Here is a 16,067-nt window from a genome sequence, read left to right as displayed (position 1 = left end):
AGGAGACTTTGGAGCACTTCATGCTTCCTTCTGCAGACGAGCTTTATGGAGATGCTGACTTCATTTTCCAGCAGGATTTGGCACCTGGCCACATTGCCAAAAGCACCAAAACCTGGTTCAATGACCATGGGATTACTGTTCTTGATTGGTTGCAAACCCGCCTGACCTGAACCCCATAGAGAATCTATGGGGCATTGCCAAGAGAAAGATGAGAGACATGAGGCCAAACAATGCAGAAGAGTTGAAGGACGCTATTAAAGCATCCTGGTCTTCCATAACACCTCAGCAGTGCGACGCCGCATTGAGGCAGTAAATGCTGCAAAAGGGGTCCAAACCAGGTACTGAGTCCATATCCATGCTTATACTTTTCAGAGGTCCAATATTGTTCTATGTATAATCCTTGTTTTCTTGACTGCATGAAATATTCTAATATTCTGATATTGTGAATTTGGGGGTTTTACGAGCTGTAAGCCATAATCATCACAATTATGACAAATCACGGCTTGAACTATCTTGCTTTGCATGTAATGAGTGTCTCTCATATATAAGTTCAACCTTTTTAAGTTGCATTACTGAAATAAATGAACTTTTGCACAATATTAAAATTGGCCGGGGCCTTGATGTCCAACCTTTCTCTAATGCCCAACATCTTGCCAGGGGAGAATCCGGAGGCCCACTGACACATTAGAACAGTGATTGCTAACCGGGAATCTCCCTTCTGGCAGAAGTGTCAGCGTCATGCGCAGGACATTTCCGCCAGAGAGGATCCAGCATCCACACGCTGGACGGGAAGCGCCAAGTCACTGCAGCGACGACGTGGAACGCTTCCCAGCAACCCGCGTACAGTACAGTGCCTGACAGGTGAGGTTGTGGTTCGGGGTTTTAAATGGAAATGGACACGCGTGAATGGGGGGGGGGGGGGTTTGAATGTAAGCAGGGGCAGAAGCGGGGGGGGGTGAATGGAAGCAGGGGCAGGAGCAGGGGGTGAATGAATGGAAGCAGGGGCAGTGGGGGGTGAATGGAAGCAGAGGCAGTGGGGGTGAATGGAAGCAGGGGCAGTGGGGGTGAATGGAAGCAGAGACAGTGGGGATGAAAGGAAGCAGGGGCAGTGGGGGTGAATGGAGGCAGTGGGGGTGAATGGAAGAAGTGGCAGGGAGGATGGTTGGGTGGTGAATGGAAGCAGTGGCAGGGGTGGATGGGCTGCTGCAGGGTGAATGGAATCAGTGACAGGGGTGGATGGGTAACTGGGGGTGAATGGAAGCAGTGGCAGGGGGAATGGGGGTGAATGGAAGCAGTGGTTGGGGGATGGGGGGTAAATGGAAGCAGGGTGGGGGCAAATGGAAGCAGGGGCAGGAGCAGGGGGTGAATGAATGGAAGCAGGGGCAGTGGGGGTGAATGGAAGCAGGGGCAGTGGGGGTGAATGGAAGCAGAGGCAGTGGGGGTGAATGGAAGCAGTGGCAGTGAGGGTGAATGGAAGCAGAGACAGTGGGGATGAAAGGAAGCAGAGACAGTGGGGATGAAAGGAAGCAGGGGCAGTGGGGGTGAATGGAAGCAGAGACAGTGGGGATGAAAGGAAGCAGGGGCAGTGGGGTGAATCGAGGCAGTGGGGGTGAATGGAAGTAGTGGCAGGGAGGATGGTTGGGTGGTGAATGGAAGCAGTGGCAGGGGTGGATGGGCTGCTGCAGGGTGAATGGAATCAGTGACAGGGGTGGATGGATAACTGGGGGGTGAATGGAAGCAGTGGCAGGGGGGATGGGGGTGAATGGAAGCAGTGGTTGGGGGATGGGGGGTAAATGGAAGCAGGGTGGGGGTGAATGGAAGCAGGGGCAGGGTGAGGGTGAATAGTAGCAGGGGCAGGGTGGGGGTGAATGGAAGCAGGAGCAGGGGGTGAATGAATGGAATCAGGGGCAGTGGGGGTGAATGGAAGCAGAGGCAGTGGGGGTGAATGGAAGCAGAGGCAGTGGGGGTGAATGGAAGCAGAGGCAGTGGGGGTGAATGGAAGCAGGGGCAGTGGGGGTGAATGGAAGCAGAGGCAGTGGGGGTGAATGGAAGCAGAGGCAGTGGGGGTGAATGGAAGCAGGGGCAGTGGGGGTGAATGGAAGCAGAGGCAGTGGGGGTGAATGGAAGCAGAGGCAGTGGGGGTGAATGGAAGCAGGGGCAGTGGGGGTGAATGGAAGCAGAGACAGTGGGGATGAAAGGAAGCAGGGGCAGTGGGGGTGAATGGAGGCAGTGGGGGTGAATGGAAGCAGTGGCAGGGGTGGGTGGGCTGCTGCAGGGTGAATGGAATCAGTGACAGGGGTGGATGGGTAACTGCGGGGTGAATGGAAGCAGTGGCAAGGGGGATGGGGGTGAATGGAAGCAGTGGCAGGGGGAATGGGGGGTGAATGGAAGCAGTGGTGGGGGGATGGGATTAAATGGAAGCAGGGTGGGGGTGAATGGAAGCAGTGGCAAGAGTGGGTGGCTGAGGGTGAATGGAAGCAGTGACAGGGTGGGGGGGTGAATGGAAGCAGTGGCAGGGGGGATGGGGGTGAATGGAAGCAGTGGCAGGGGGGATGGGGGGGTGAATGGAAGCAGTGGTGGGGGATGGGATTAAATGGAAGCAGGGTGGGGGTGAATGGAAGCAGTGGCAAGGGTGGGTGGCTGAGGGTGAATGGAAGCAGTGACAGGGGGGATGGGGGTGAATGGAAGCAGTGGAAGGAGGAATCGGGGGGGGGGGTGAATGGAAGCAGTGGTGGGGGGACGGGGTTAAATGGAAGCAGGCTGAGGATGAATGGAAGCAGTGACAGGGGGGATGGGGGTGAATGGAATTAGTGGCAGGGGTGGATGGGGGGGGTGAACGGAAGCAGTGGCAGGGGGAATGGGGGGGTGAATGGAAGCAGTGGTGGGGGGATGGGGCTAAATGGAAGCAGGGTGGGGGTGAATGGAAGCAGTGGCAAGGGTGGGTGCCTAAGGGTGAATGGAAGCAGTGACGGGGGATGGGGGTGAATGGAAGCAGTGGCAGGGTGAATGGGGGGGGTTGAATGGAAGCAGTGGTGGGGGTGAATGGAAGCAGGGGAAGGGTGGGAGTGAATAGAAGCAAGGGCAGGGTGGGGGTGAATGGATGCAGGGTGGGGTGAATGGAAGCAGGGGCAGTGGGGGTGAATGGAAACAGAGACAGTGGGATGAAAGGAAGCAGGGGCAGTGGGGGTGAATGGAGGCAGTGGGGGTGAATGGAAGTAGTTGAAGGGAGGATGGTTGGGTGGTGAATGGAAGCAGTGGAAGGGTGGATGGGATGCTGCAGGGTGAATGGAATCAGTGACGGGTGGATTGTAACTGCGGGGTGAATGGAAGCAGTGGCAAGGGTGGGTGGCTGGGGGGGGTGAATGGAAGCAGTGGCAGGGGTGATGGGGGTGAATGGAAGCAGTGGTTGGGGGATGGGGGTAAATGGAAGCAGGGTGGGGGTGAATGGAAGCAGGGGCAGGGTGAGGGTGAATAGAAGCAGGGGCAGGGTGGGGGGTGAATGGAAGCAGGGGCAGGAGCAGGGGGTGAATGAATGGAAGCAGGGGCAGTGGGGGTGAATGGAAACAGAGACAGTGGGGGTGAATGGAAGCAGAGGCAGTGGGGGTGAATGGAAGCAGGGGCAGTGGGGGTGAATGGAAGCAGGAGCTGAATGGAAGCAGGGGCAGTGGGGGTGAATGGAAGTAGTGGCAGGTAGGATGGTTGGGTGGTGAATTGAAGCAGTGGCAGGGATGGATGGGCTGCTGCAGGGTGAATGGAATCAGTGACAGGGGTGGATGGGTAACTGCAGAGTGAATGGAAGCAGTGGCAAGGGTGGGTGGCTGGGGGGATGGGGGTGAATGGAAGCAGTGGTTGGGGGATGGGGGGTAAATGGAAGCAGGGTGGGGTGAATGGAAGAAGGGGTAGGTGAATAGAAGCAGGGGCAGGATGGGGGTGAATGGAAGAAGGGGTGGGTGTTTGGGTGGCTGCAGGGTGAATGGAATCAGTGGCAGGGGTGGATGGGGGGTGAATGGAAGTAGTGGCAGGGGGAATGGGGGGGTGAATGGAAGCAGTGGTGGGGGGATGGGATTAAATGGAAGCAGGGTGGGGGTGAATGGAAGCAGTGGCAAGGGTGGGTGGCTGAGGGTGAATGGAAGCAGTGACAGGGGGGATGGGGGGAATGGAAGCAGTGGCAGGGGGATGGGGGGTGAATGGAAGCAGTGGCAGGGGGAATGGGGGTGAATGGAAGCAGTGGTGGGGGGGATGGGGTTAAATGGAAGCAGTGGCGGGGTGAATGGAAGCAGTGGCAAGGGTGGGTGGCTGAGGGTGAATGGAAGCAGTGACAGGGGGGATGGGGATAAATGGAAGCAGTGGCAGGGGGGATGGGGGGGTGAATGGAAGCAGTGGAAGGAGGAATCGGGGGGGGGTGAATGGAAGCAGTGGTGGGGGGACGGGGTTAAATGAAAGCAGGCTGAGGATGAATGGAAGCAGTGATAGGGGGGATGGGGGTGAATGGAATCAGTGGCAGGGGTGGATGGGGGGGGGTGAACGGAAGCAGTGGCAGGGGGAATGGCGGAGTGAATGGAAGCAGTGGGGGTGGATGTAAGCAATGGTAGGATGGATGGGGGGAGATTGGAATCAGTGGAAGGGGGGATGGGGGGTGAATGGAAGCAGGGGCAGTGGGGTGAATGGAAGCAGGGGTGGGTGGTTGGGTGGCTGCGGGGGCAATGGAATCAGTGGCAGGGGTGGATGGGTGGCTGCAGGGTGAATGGAAGCAGTAGCAAGGGTGGGTGGCTGGGGGGTGAATGGAAGCAGGAGGAAAGGGGGGTGAATGAAAGCAGTGTCAGGGTGGATGGGGGGGGTGAATGGAAGCAGTGACAGGGGGTATGGGGTGAATGAAAGCAGTGTCAGAGTGGATGGGGGGGGGGGAGGGTGAATGGAAGCAAATGTTAGGCTCTAATGAATAGGTAGGGAGTGTTTTAGATCCTGATAACTGTAGTGGCTTTGGATCCTGGTATCTCCATTTATGTTCATTAGGTGGTAAGTCATTCCAAGATCCAGGTCCCTAACAGCTCGGCTATAAGCTTTAAATGCTTAAAGGGGTACTCTGCTGGAAAACATTTTTTTTTTTAAATCAACTGGTGCCAGAAAGTTAAACAGATTTGTAAATTACTTCTATTTGAAAATCTTAATCCTTCCAGTACTTATCAGCTGCTGTATGTTCCACATGAAGTTCTTTTCTTTTTGAATTTCCTTTCTGCCTGACCACAGTGCTCTCTGCTGACACCTCTGTCCATTTAAGGAACTGTCCAGAGTAGGAGCAAATCCCCATAGCAAACCTATCATGCTCTGGACAGTTCCTGATATGAATAGAAGTGTCAGAAGTCAGCAGAAATTAAAAAAAAAGAAAAGAACTTCCTCTGTAGTATACAGCAGCTGATAAGTACTGGAAGGATTGAGATTTTAAAGTAGAAGTAATTTACAAATCTGTTTAACTTTCTGGCATCAGTTGATTTAAAAAAAATGTTTTCCAGCGGAGTACCCCTTAAAGGTGTACTCTGTTCCTAGACATCTGTTCCCCAATCCAAAGGATAGGGGATAAGATGTCTGATCGCGAGGGTCTGGGCGCTGGGACCCCTGCGATCTCCGTGCAGTCATTCAGCATTATGTACAGGATGCAGGGTTTGGGCGGCTGTGGTCATGACATCACACCACTCTCCCTCCATTCATGTCTATGGAAGGGGGTGTGGTGACCCCATATGACCCCGCGTTATATCACGGACGCAGGGCATACAGGAGGTACGCCATGAGTCCCCAACCAAGAAGTTAAAGCATATGTGCCATATCCCCCCCCCCCCCCCCAAAAAAAAAAACTCAGTACCCAAACCTAATGTACATAATTTTTATATGTCTAGCACCTTTATTTCTCTCACAAATACCTTCTTTCTCTTGCTTCCTTTGCCAGTCTGTGCATTGGAGGGGGCGTGTCCTCACTCTGCATGACTCATTTTTCCCTGTGAGTGCTGGGTCTCTTCATCCAATCACTGCAGGCTACTCTATAACCCCCTCCTCTGTTTTCATGCTGCAGTCTGACAGGACAGGAGTGAGCACATAAGAATGCTAGTCCACTCTTACTAAATAGACTTTGTCCCTGCTTGTACAGGACTATGTTCTGGATGGTTATAAAAAGTTTATTTTTTAATCTGACAGTGCCTATTTTAGAGGTTAAAAAATAGGAAAAGGGGAGGTAATCTGACTTGGCTACCATAACAATGGAGTGGCTCCTTACGATGGCGTCACAGGGTGCCCATCTGATCCCTATACCACCAACTACGGTCACTCTGCCTAGTGCAGCCCACTTGACAAACGCCATTGTCACTGGATAGTCACGTGAGCCGTCAGCAGCGTTCAGGCTCCAGCTGGATCGTGAGGAGGCGTGGCTCTCCTGTCAGGACCCGGGAGGTGGGAGCCCATACCGGCCTATTACTGACATGCACAGCTGAGCCGTGCCGTGTACCACACAATGACAGGCGTCAGCCCCAGCGTCAGTGTGGAACATTAGTTCACATTGTCACGAATACCGCTGCCTTGTCGTGGAAACCGGAAGTGAGTGTTCCCGTGTTGCCGGAAGTGGTGTCGGTGTTTCTTTATTTACAGCACGGAAAGATGGCAATGCGACCGGGAGCCGGGGGAACCGGCAGCGGCAGGTAAGTCAGTCCACGGCTTATGTGGGTCTGTCTTTGTGTGTATGTGAGGGAGGATGCGACATTTTACATGCGTGGTCTAGGACATAGAGAGGGAGGAGAGCAGAAGCAGGTGGGCCGGGGGCGGGTCTGTGCTGTGTCTAGGTGGGCAGTAGTCACGTGTAAGTAGCCGGGGGCTCACCATATACTTCCTTGTGATCACAGCTGTCACCTGACTGTCATCCTGTGTATGTATACCTGGATATACTATACACACCCATCTGCTGGCCCATAGCTTCTTATGGCAGATAGGTAGTTATAGCAGAATCGTGATGATGACCCCCATACCTGTTTACTAGCCAGGTTGTGTCCAAAGCAATAGCTTTCAGCATGTGGATGTCTGGGCATGATGGGAGTTGTAGTTTTGCACCTGGGATTACTTTACCATAAGAAGTTATCAGCATCCCTGGGCCAGCAGAGGGGTGTGTATAATATATACAGGTATACATATACACAGGATGAGACAAACCTGACCCCCCCCCCCCCCCCCCCACCTTTCGTTTCCTAACTGGGCTGCCTCCAACTGTTAAATTACAACTCAGCCCTTTCTAGGAATGCTGGGAGTTGTAGTTTTGCAACAGCTGGAGGCACACTGGTTGGAAAAAAAAAATGCCCCATAGTGCTCCATGTTGTGTATATTGTGCTAAAGCCATCGTGGCAGTGCGACCAAATGCTTCCAAACTTGTACAGTTTCATTGTGGTGTACATTTGCCGTGCTGGACGCTGTACAATCCCTGACCAGTGTTATAGGGATGTCTGGCATTTATTATTCCCTCTCCACCTCTGGTTATGAAATAAGATTGTAATCTATGTCAGGGGCAGAGACTGATGTGAATGGTGACAATGGGGGAGATTTATCAAACCTTGTGCAGAGGCATGGTGGAGCAGTTGCCCATAGCAACCAATCAGATTTCAGCTGCCTTTTTGAGAGGATCATGTCATAAGATTTTACCCTATATAACTGGCAACAGGTTATAGAATAAAATCAGCTTGCTCACCATATCTGGAAGTCGTAACCCCCCCTTCCCCCCCCCCCCCCCAAAAAAAATGAGCGCTTTTCATGTAATCACTGTGCACTGCGTTGTATTTCTGTCATGATTGACAGCCCGGGCACCTCTGATGTGACTGACCTGCTCCCTGAAGTCTTGTGATCCCAGAAGCAGCTGTGTCCTTAAAGAGGTACTCTTTAGACCCTAGACAGCTTATCCCCTATGCAAAGGATAGAGGATAAGATGTCTGATCGCGCACGGGGGGGCACGCTGCTGAGAACCCCCTGCAATCTTCCTGCAGCGCCCGGTATTCGCGCCGCGTCACTATTCATCAGGCACGGAGTGTCACGGTGTTGACCCCCTACATCTCATGACCCTGCCGTGATCTGAAGTTTTTATCGTTACCATTTTTAGGGTATACAAAGTGACCAAAAAATATGCAACTTTGGAATTTTTTACGTGTACGCCATTGACCATGTGGTTAAATTAATGCCACATATGTTTATCTTTGTGTGTGTGTAATTATTAAAATTTTTTTTTTTTGCACTTATTTATTTTATATTTTTCTGCCCGATTGGGGATGTCCGGTATTAGCAGCGGTTCCTTGTTGCTGACTGCAAAACAGGAGCCGGACATGGATGTTAATTTATGTCCATGGTCTTTAAGGGGTTAAGGCCAAGGCTGTGTCCTTAAAGGGGTACTCCACCCCTAGACATCTTATCCCCTATCCAAAGGGATAAGATGTCTGACAGCCTGGGTCCCGCCACTGGGAACCCCCGCGATCTCTCCTGCAGCACCCCCTGCAGTCATCTGCTGCACGGAGCGACGGCCGCCACGCCCCCTCCAGCCCGTGACGTCACTATACTCCAGCGCCTGTCATCGGGCACAGAGGGAAGTTCGCTCCGTGCAGCAGATGACAGGGGTGATGCAGGAGAGATTGCGGGGGTTCCCAGCGACGGGACCCCCGTGTCTCGGGTGGACTACCCCTTTAACCCCTTAAGGACGAAGCCCATTTTCACCTTAAGGACCAGAACGTTTTTTTGCAAATCTGACCACTGTCACTTTAAGCATTAATAACTCTGAAATGCTTTTACTTTTCATTCTGATTCCGAGATTGTTTTTTCGTGACATATTCTGCTTTAACATAGTGGTAAATATTCAGCGTTACTTGCATCCTTTCTTAAAGGAAATCTGTCATCAGAATCACCCGCACTAAACCTGTTACACAGGCTTGTAGTGCGGGTGATCCTGATTAAAACGCTCCTTACCTGGTTAAAAATGGTTCAACGCTTCTTAAGATATCTATATTTTTAGTTTTCTGTTATTCCCTGGCTTGGGACTCAGTGGGAGGTGTTATCATCTGGGACTGGGCCACACGTGATTATAGCTGGGCGGAGCTGCCGCCCGGCTCATGAATATGAGGAGAAAATTCAAAATCTTCATATTTATTTTTTTTTATTTTTTTTACACTCTCATGTTCTTGTAGACCCAGTCTTTGAAATTTTACATGGGGATAAAAGGAGAAAAAGGACCCCCAAAATTTGTAACCAAACTTCTCTCAAGTAAGTAAATACCTCATGTGGATGTCAAGTGCTCTGTGTGTGCACTATAAGGGTGCATTCACACTGCGGAATCTCCGCTCGCTGAATTCCGTGAGTGGAGATTCCGCCTGGCGGCCGCCACCGAAAATTAATCGGTGCTAGGCCCGCGGGGCACTGGTCCATCACCATTGACTGCTATGCAGTGCTCGCAGAATCCACTCAAAGAGTGAACATGTTCCTTCACACTTATTTTTAATTTATACTGTGGAATTCAGCTCGCGGAGTTCTGCTCGTGGAATTCCGTGGGAATTCTGTAGTGTGAACGCACCCCAAGGATCAAAAGGGAAGGAGCAACAATGGGATTTTGGAGAGTGAGTTTTTCTGAAATGGTTTTTGGGGGGGCATGTCCCATTTAGGAAGCCTCTATGGTGCCAGAACAGAAAGGGGGGGGGGAAGGGTACAGTGAGCCTTAACACCCCACAGTTGTTTGACAAATTTCTGCTAAAGTTGGATGTGAAAATGAAAAATGAGTTGTTTTTTTTCCACTAAAATGCTGGTGTTACCCCAAATTTTACATTTTCACAAGGGGTAATAGGAGGAAAATGCCTCCCAAAATTTGTAACCCGATTTCTTCTGAGTATATAAATACCCCATATGTGGATGTAAAGTGCTCTGCGGGCGAACTACAATGCTCAGAAGAGCATTGGGCTTTTGGAGAGAAAATTTGGTTGGAATAGAAGTCAGGGGGCCATGTGAGTTTACAAAGCCCCCGTGGTGCCAGCACAGTGGACCCCCCACCACCACCACCATGTGACCCCATTTTGGAAACTACACCCCTCACAGAATTTAATAAGTGGTACAGTGAGCATTTACACCCACTGGCGTTTGACAGATCTTTGGAACAGTGGGCTGTGCGAATGAAAAATAAAATTTTTCATTTTCACAGACCACTCTTCCAAAAATCTGTCAGACACCAGTGGGATGTAAATGCTCACTGTACCCCTTATTACATTACATGAGGGGTATAGTTTCCAAAATGGGGTCGCATGTGGGGGGGGGGGGGGGGGGGAGTACACTGTTCTTGCACTATGAGGGCTTTGTTCTTGCCCCCGAGGAACTAATCATATATGACCCCCCAGACGCTGCTATATTTCTCTAAAATTCATATTGTGCAGGGAAAAAATGTTGGCGTTCGGGATGAACAGTTATACCGCCCAGCCCTACCATCTAGTCTGCCCAATAATCAGAATCTTATATGAAGGATAGCCTTATGCTTATCCCATACATGTTTAAACTCCTTCACTGTATTTGCAGCGACCACTTCTGAAGGAAGGCTATTCCATGCATCCACTACTTTCTCAGTACTTCTCAATACTTCCTCATATTACTGCATAAACCTTTGCCCCTCTAATTTAAAACTATATCCTCTTGTGGTATTTTTTTTTTTCTTTTAAATATTCTCTCCTTTACCGTGTTGATTCCCTTTATGTATTTAAAAGTTTCTATCATATCCCCTCTGTCTCTTCTTTTTTCCAAGCTATAAATGTTAAGGTCCTTTTAACCTTTCCTGGTAAGTTTTATCCTGCAATCCATGTACTAGTTTAGGAGCTCTTCTCTGAACTCTGTAGAGTATCTATATCCTTTTGGAGATACGGTCTCCAGTACTGTGCACAATACTCCAAGTGAGGTCTCACCAGTGTTCTGTAAAGCGGCATGAGCACTTCTCTCTTTCTACTGCTTATACCTCTCCTTATACATCCAAGCATTCTGCTAGCGTTTTCTGCTGCTCAATTACATTGTCTTCCTACCTTTTTTAAGTCTTCTGAAATAATTACTCCTAAATCCCTCTCCTCAGATACTGAGGTCAGGACTGTGTCAAATATTCTATATTTTGCCCGAGGGTTTTTACGCCCCAGGTGCATTATCTTGCACTTGTCAACATTAAATTTCAGTTGCCAGAGTTCTGACCATTCTTCTAGTTTTCCTAAATTATTTTTCCATTTGGCATATCCCTCCAGGATCATCAACCCTGTTACATATCTTTGTGTCATCAGCAAAAAAGACACACCTTACCATCAAGACCCTTTGCGATAAAACTAATGAAGATATTGAGCAATACTGGTCCCAGAACAGATCCCTGAGGTACCCCACTGGTAACAAGACCTTGCTCTGAATATTCTCCATTGACTACGACCCACTGTTATCTGTCATTCAGCCACTGCCTAATCCACTCAACAATTTGGGAGTCCAAGCTCAATGACTGTAGTTTATTGATAAGTCTATGTGGGACAGTGTCAAAAGCATTACTAAAATCTAGATGCTGCCCCTCCGCCATCTATTAATTTAGTCACCCAGTCAAAAAAAATCAATAAGATTTGTTTGACATGATCTCCCTGAAGTAAACCCATGTTGTTTTTCATCTTGCAATCCATGGGATTTTAGATGTTCCACAATCCTATCCTTTAGTAGGGTTTCCATTAATTTTCCCACTATTGATGTCAGACTTACTGGCCTATAGTTGCTTGAACATGGTGTGCTCTCACTCCTGAGCCCTGTTGTCTGCCCACAGAGCATTTTACATCCACATATTGGGTATTTCCATACTCAAGAGAAATTGGGTTACAAATTTTTTTCCTTTTACCGCTTGTGAAAATTTGTGTAAAAATATATATTTTTGTACACTAACATGCTGGTGTAGACCTCTACTTTACCTTTTCATAAGGGGTAAAAGGAGAAAAAGCCCCCCAAAATTTGTAACGCAATTTCTCCCGAGTACGGAAATACCCCCATATGTGGCCCTAAACTGTTGCCTTAAAATACGACAGGGCTCCAAAGCGAGAGGGCGCCATGCGCATTTGAGGCCTATATCGGGGATTTTTTTGATCCGCCACAAAAATACCCTACAGCAGTGTTTCCCAAATGGGGAGTCTCCAGCTGTTGCAAAACTCCCAGCATGCCTTGACAGTCAGTGGCTGTCCGGCAATACTGGGAGTTGTTGTTTTTCAACAGCTGGAGGCTCTGTTTTGGAAACAGTGCCATACAAGACGTTTGTTTTTGTTTTTTTTTGGGGGGGGGGGACTGACTGTGTAGGGGGTATATGTATGGTTTTACTTTACTTACTTCACGTGGTGAGCAGCGGTAGACACCTGCACTATCTACCTATAAATTCAAGTTGGTGCAGGTGACTTCTGTAAGATTGCCTTTAATAGTAGCTAGTATCCCCGTGTGTGTGTGTGTGTGTGTGTGTGTGTGTGTGTGTATATAGTATAGATAGTTACAGACATTAGTAGCAGCTCCCGTGCAGACCACAGCCGCACCACTTGTAGACAGTGCTCCTCCTTGTAGACAGCTCACCTGCAGCTGTCCTCAGGTGTTGCTGCTCCGCTGTCCCGATCACATCATGGCGTTCTATGGAGGAGCAGGGGTGGAGGAGGAGTGACTTTTATGTCACATGCTCCTCCATAGGACGCCATGATGCGATCGGGAGAACGGGACAGCGGAGCGGGCTGCACACCAGCAGGTATCAGACACATTAAACGAGTCCCTGATACCATGCAAAGGCCGAGTATATGCCCCGATACCAACACTAGTATCGGGACATCCCTACCTGGTTCCCTTTTTAAGCTCTGTACAGTATACTTGAGCTAAATCCTGCAGAGGAGATATTCGTCTTCAGATGCAGTCAAATGTAAATGGCATCTCACTGCTATTGACAAGAAGTAGGTTTGTTTTACTGTAGACTGTTGGCTTAGTGAATAATTCTCATCTATATATACAGTCATGGCCATAAATGTTGGCACCCCTGAATTTTTTTTCAAGAAAAGGAAGTATTTCTCGCAGAAAAGGATTGCAGTAACACATGTTTTGCTATACACATGTTTATTCCCTTTGTGTGTATTGGAACGGAAGGAAAAAAATCTAATTGGACATATTGTCACACCAAACTCCAAAAATGGGCTGGACAAAATTATTGGCACCCTTAACCTAATATTTGGTTGCACACGCTTTGGAAAAAATAACTGAAATCAGTCGCATCCTATAACAATCAATAAGCTTCTTACACCTCTTAGCCGGAATGTTGGACCATTCTTCTATTGTAAACTGCTCCAGGTCTCTCTTATTGGAAGGCGCCAAGTCATTGCTGGCCACTTCAAAACTCTCCAGCGCTTTGTTGCCATCCATTTCTGGGTGCTTTTTGACGTATATTTGGGGTAATTGGGGGGTATTTATCAAAGGATTTATGTGTTGTGTTTTTTTTTTTTTTCACGTAACTTTGGCGCAGTGTCTTTTTGCGCCAAAGTTTGGTGCATCTTCTCCACTGTCATTTTTACAGCTTTCTCTAAATCACACAGTCCTGTGTGTGATTTTAACTTTTGTCAGTAATTCATAATTTGCGCAAATCACCGCCAAGAAATTTTGCACATGGAAAACACACTTAGCAATGTCAGAAAATGTAAAGGCATCAAAATACATTAAAATTTTGTTTTTGTGAAAGTAGCGATGCCTCCAGGGCTGCTCAATACTATCCTGCGACATAGTTGTCTCTGAGGAACCTTCACCCTCCGTTGAGCCAGCATTGGACACACAGGTTCAGGAAAGGTAAGCACTAAAGCAGTGGTCTCCAACCTGCGAACCTCCAGATGTTGCAAAACTACAACTCCCAGCATGCCCGGACAGCCAACAGCTGTCTGGGCATGCTGGGAATTGTAGTTTTGCAACATCTGGAGGTCCACAGGTTGAAGACGACTGCACTAAAGTAACAAAAACAAAAAAAAAAAAAAAAAAGTTGAAAATAAAATCCATTTCACATGGTGACTATAAACCCCACAACAGAAAATAACTCATGTCACTTGCTGATATACTGCAGGAGGGACTCCGAAATGGCTGCTCTACAGGGTAAAATACGCGTCCTCTGTGGTGGTAAGTTCTGTGTAAAAGGTGCTGTGAACAGCTGATTTCAACATTTGAGCCAAAATTACTAACAACTTGCACCAAATGATAAATTTGGTGCATGTCCACGAAAACCAAAGTGGAAAAAAAAAAGGTAAAAAGAAAACTTTCAACAGGCAAAATTGATAAATACCCCTCATTGTCCTGCTGGAAGACCCAAAACCAGCTTTCTGACACTGGGCTGTACAGTGCGACCCAAAATACAACCCCAAAACATCATTGAACCTCCACCATATTTCACTGTAGCACTGTGTTCTTTTCTTTGTAGGCCTTATTCTGTTTTCGGTACAGTAGAATTGTGCTTTACCAAAAAGCTCTATCTTTGTCTCATCTGTCCACAAGACGTTCCTTACTCAAGTTAATTTTGGCAAAATGTAATCTTGCTTTTTTATGTCTCTGTGTCAGCAGTGGGGTCCTCCTGGGTCTCCTGCCATAGCGTTAGATTTAAATGTTGACAGATAGTTTGCGCTGACACTGATGCTCCCTGAGCCTGCAGGACAGCTTGAATATCTTTGGAACTTGTTTGGAGCTGCTTATCCACTATCCGGACTATTCTGCGTTGACACCTTTCATCAATTTTTCTCTTCTGTCCACACCCAGGGAGATTAGCTACAGTACCATGGGTTGCAAACTACTTTATAATGTTGTTCACTGTGGGCAAATCTGGATCTGAGATGGACTAGTAACCTTGAGATTGTTATTTTTCCACAATTTTGGTTCTCAAGTCCTCAGACAGTTCTCTTGGCACATGCAGACCAGACACACAATGCAAAGATTAAGTGAACTTCTATCCTTTATCTGCTTTCAGGTGTGGTGTGTGTTTTTTATATTTATATATTGCCCACACCTTTTACTTGCCCCAGGTGTGAGTTAAAAGGAGCATCCCATGCTTGAAACAATCTTATTTTTCCACAATTTTGAAAGGGTGCCAGTAATTTTGTCCAGCCCATTTTTCGAGTCTGGTGTAACATTGTCCAATTTTTCTTTTTTCCCCTCTTTAGTTCAAATACACACAAGGGGAATAAACATGTGTTACTGCAATCCTCTTCTGTGAGAAATACTTAATTTTCTTGAAAAATTTCAGGGGTGCCAACATTTATGGCCATGACTGTAAATATCAGTGTGTATGCTCCAGGATCCTAAATGACTGGAGATATTTCGATGAAACATAGTACAAGTTAGTTCTGTCAAATAAAAATATGGAATAGTTGAATTAACTACAGTGGTCCCTCAACATACAATGGTAATCCGTTCCAAACGGACCATCGTTTGTTGAAACCATCGCATGTTGAGGGATCCATGCAATGTAAAGTATAGGACAGTGGTCTCCAACCTGCGGACCTCCAGATGTTGCAAAACTACAACACCCAGCATGCCCGGACAGGCGTTGGCTGTCCGGGCATGCTGGGTGTTGTAGTTTTGCAACATCTGGAGGTCCTCAGGTTGTAGACCACTGTTAGAGGAAGCTGTACTCACCTCTCCCCGCCACTCCGGACAGTCACCGCTGCCCTGGATGTCTCCTTCCATCGCTGTCGCCGCGTCCCCGATGCTCCGGCAAGGCCTCTTCTTCCCCGGCATCCACGCTCTCCGTCGCTGCCATCACGTCGCTACACACGCTGCTCCTATTGGATGACGGGACGGCGTGCGCAGCGACGTGATGACGACGATGGAGAGTGCCGACGACCGAAGAGGACGCGCCGGAGCTCCGAGGACAGGTAAGAGACATCATCGGAGCTCACGGGCCACCGTAAATGGCTATCCGGTGGCAGCTGAAGCAGTCAGCACTGCCGGATAGCCGTTTATGCGATGGCCCTGACATAAAAAAAACATTGTATGTTGATGCTGCCTTCAACATGCGATGGCCTCTG

General features: G+C 48.6%; 1 protein-coding gene across 2 annotated transcripts in view; it reads left to right on the top strand.

Annotated features, from left to right (window-relative positions):
• Positions 1–6,420: 6,420 nt before the first annotated feature.
• Positions 6,421–16,067, top strand: part of SYNRG (synergin gamma) — a 111,165-nt gene continuing 101,518 nt past the window's right edge. For both annotated transcript variants that reach the window (XM_056557550.1, XM_056557549.1), the window contains exon 1: positions 6,421–6,683. In XM_056557550.1, the coding sequence (XP_056413525.1) occupies positions 6,643–6,683 (41 nt within the window). In that variant the 5' untranslated portion in view covers positions 6,421–6,642. The remainder of the gene's footprint in view (positions 6,684–16,067) is intronic.

Source organism: Hyla sarda, chromosome 2 (genome assembly GCF_029499605.1).
Source record: "Hyla sarda isolate aHylSar1 chromosome 2, aHylSar1.hap1, whole genome shotgun sequence".
NCBI classification, from domain to species: domain Eukaryota; kingdom Metazoa; phylum Chordata; class Amphibia; order Anura; family Hylidae; genus Hyla; species Hyla sarda.
The sequence above is the reverse complement of the archived record's forward strand: the minus strand, read 5'-3'. Positions and strand labels throughout refer to the sequence as shown.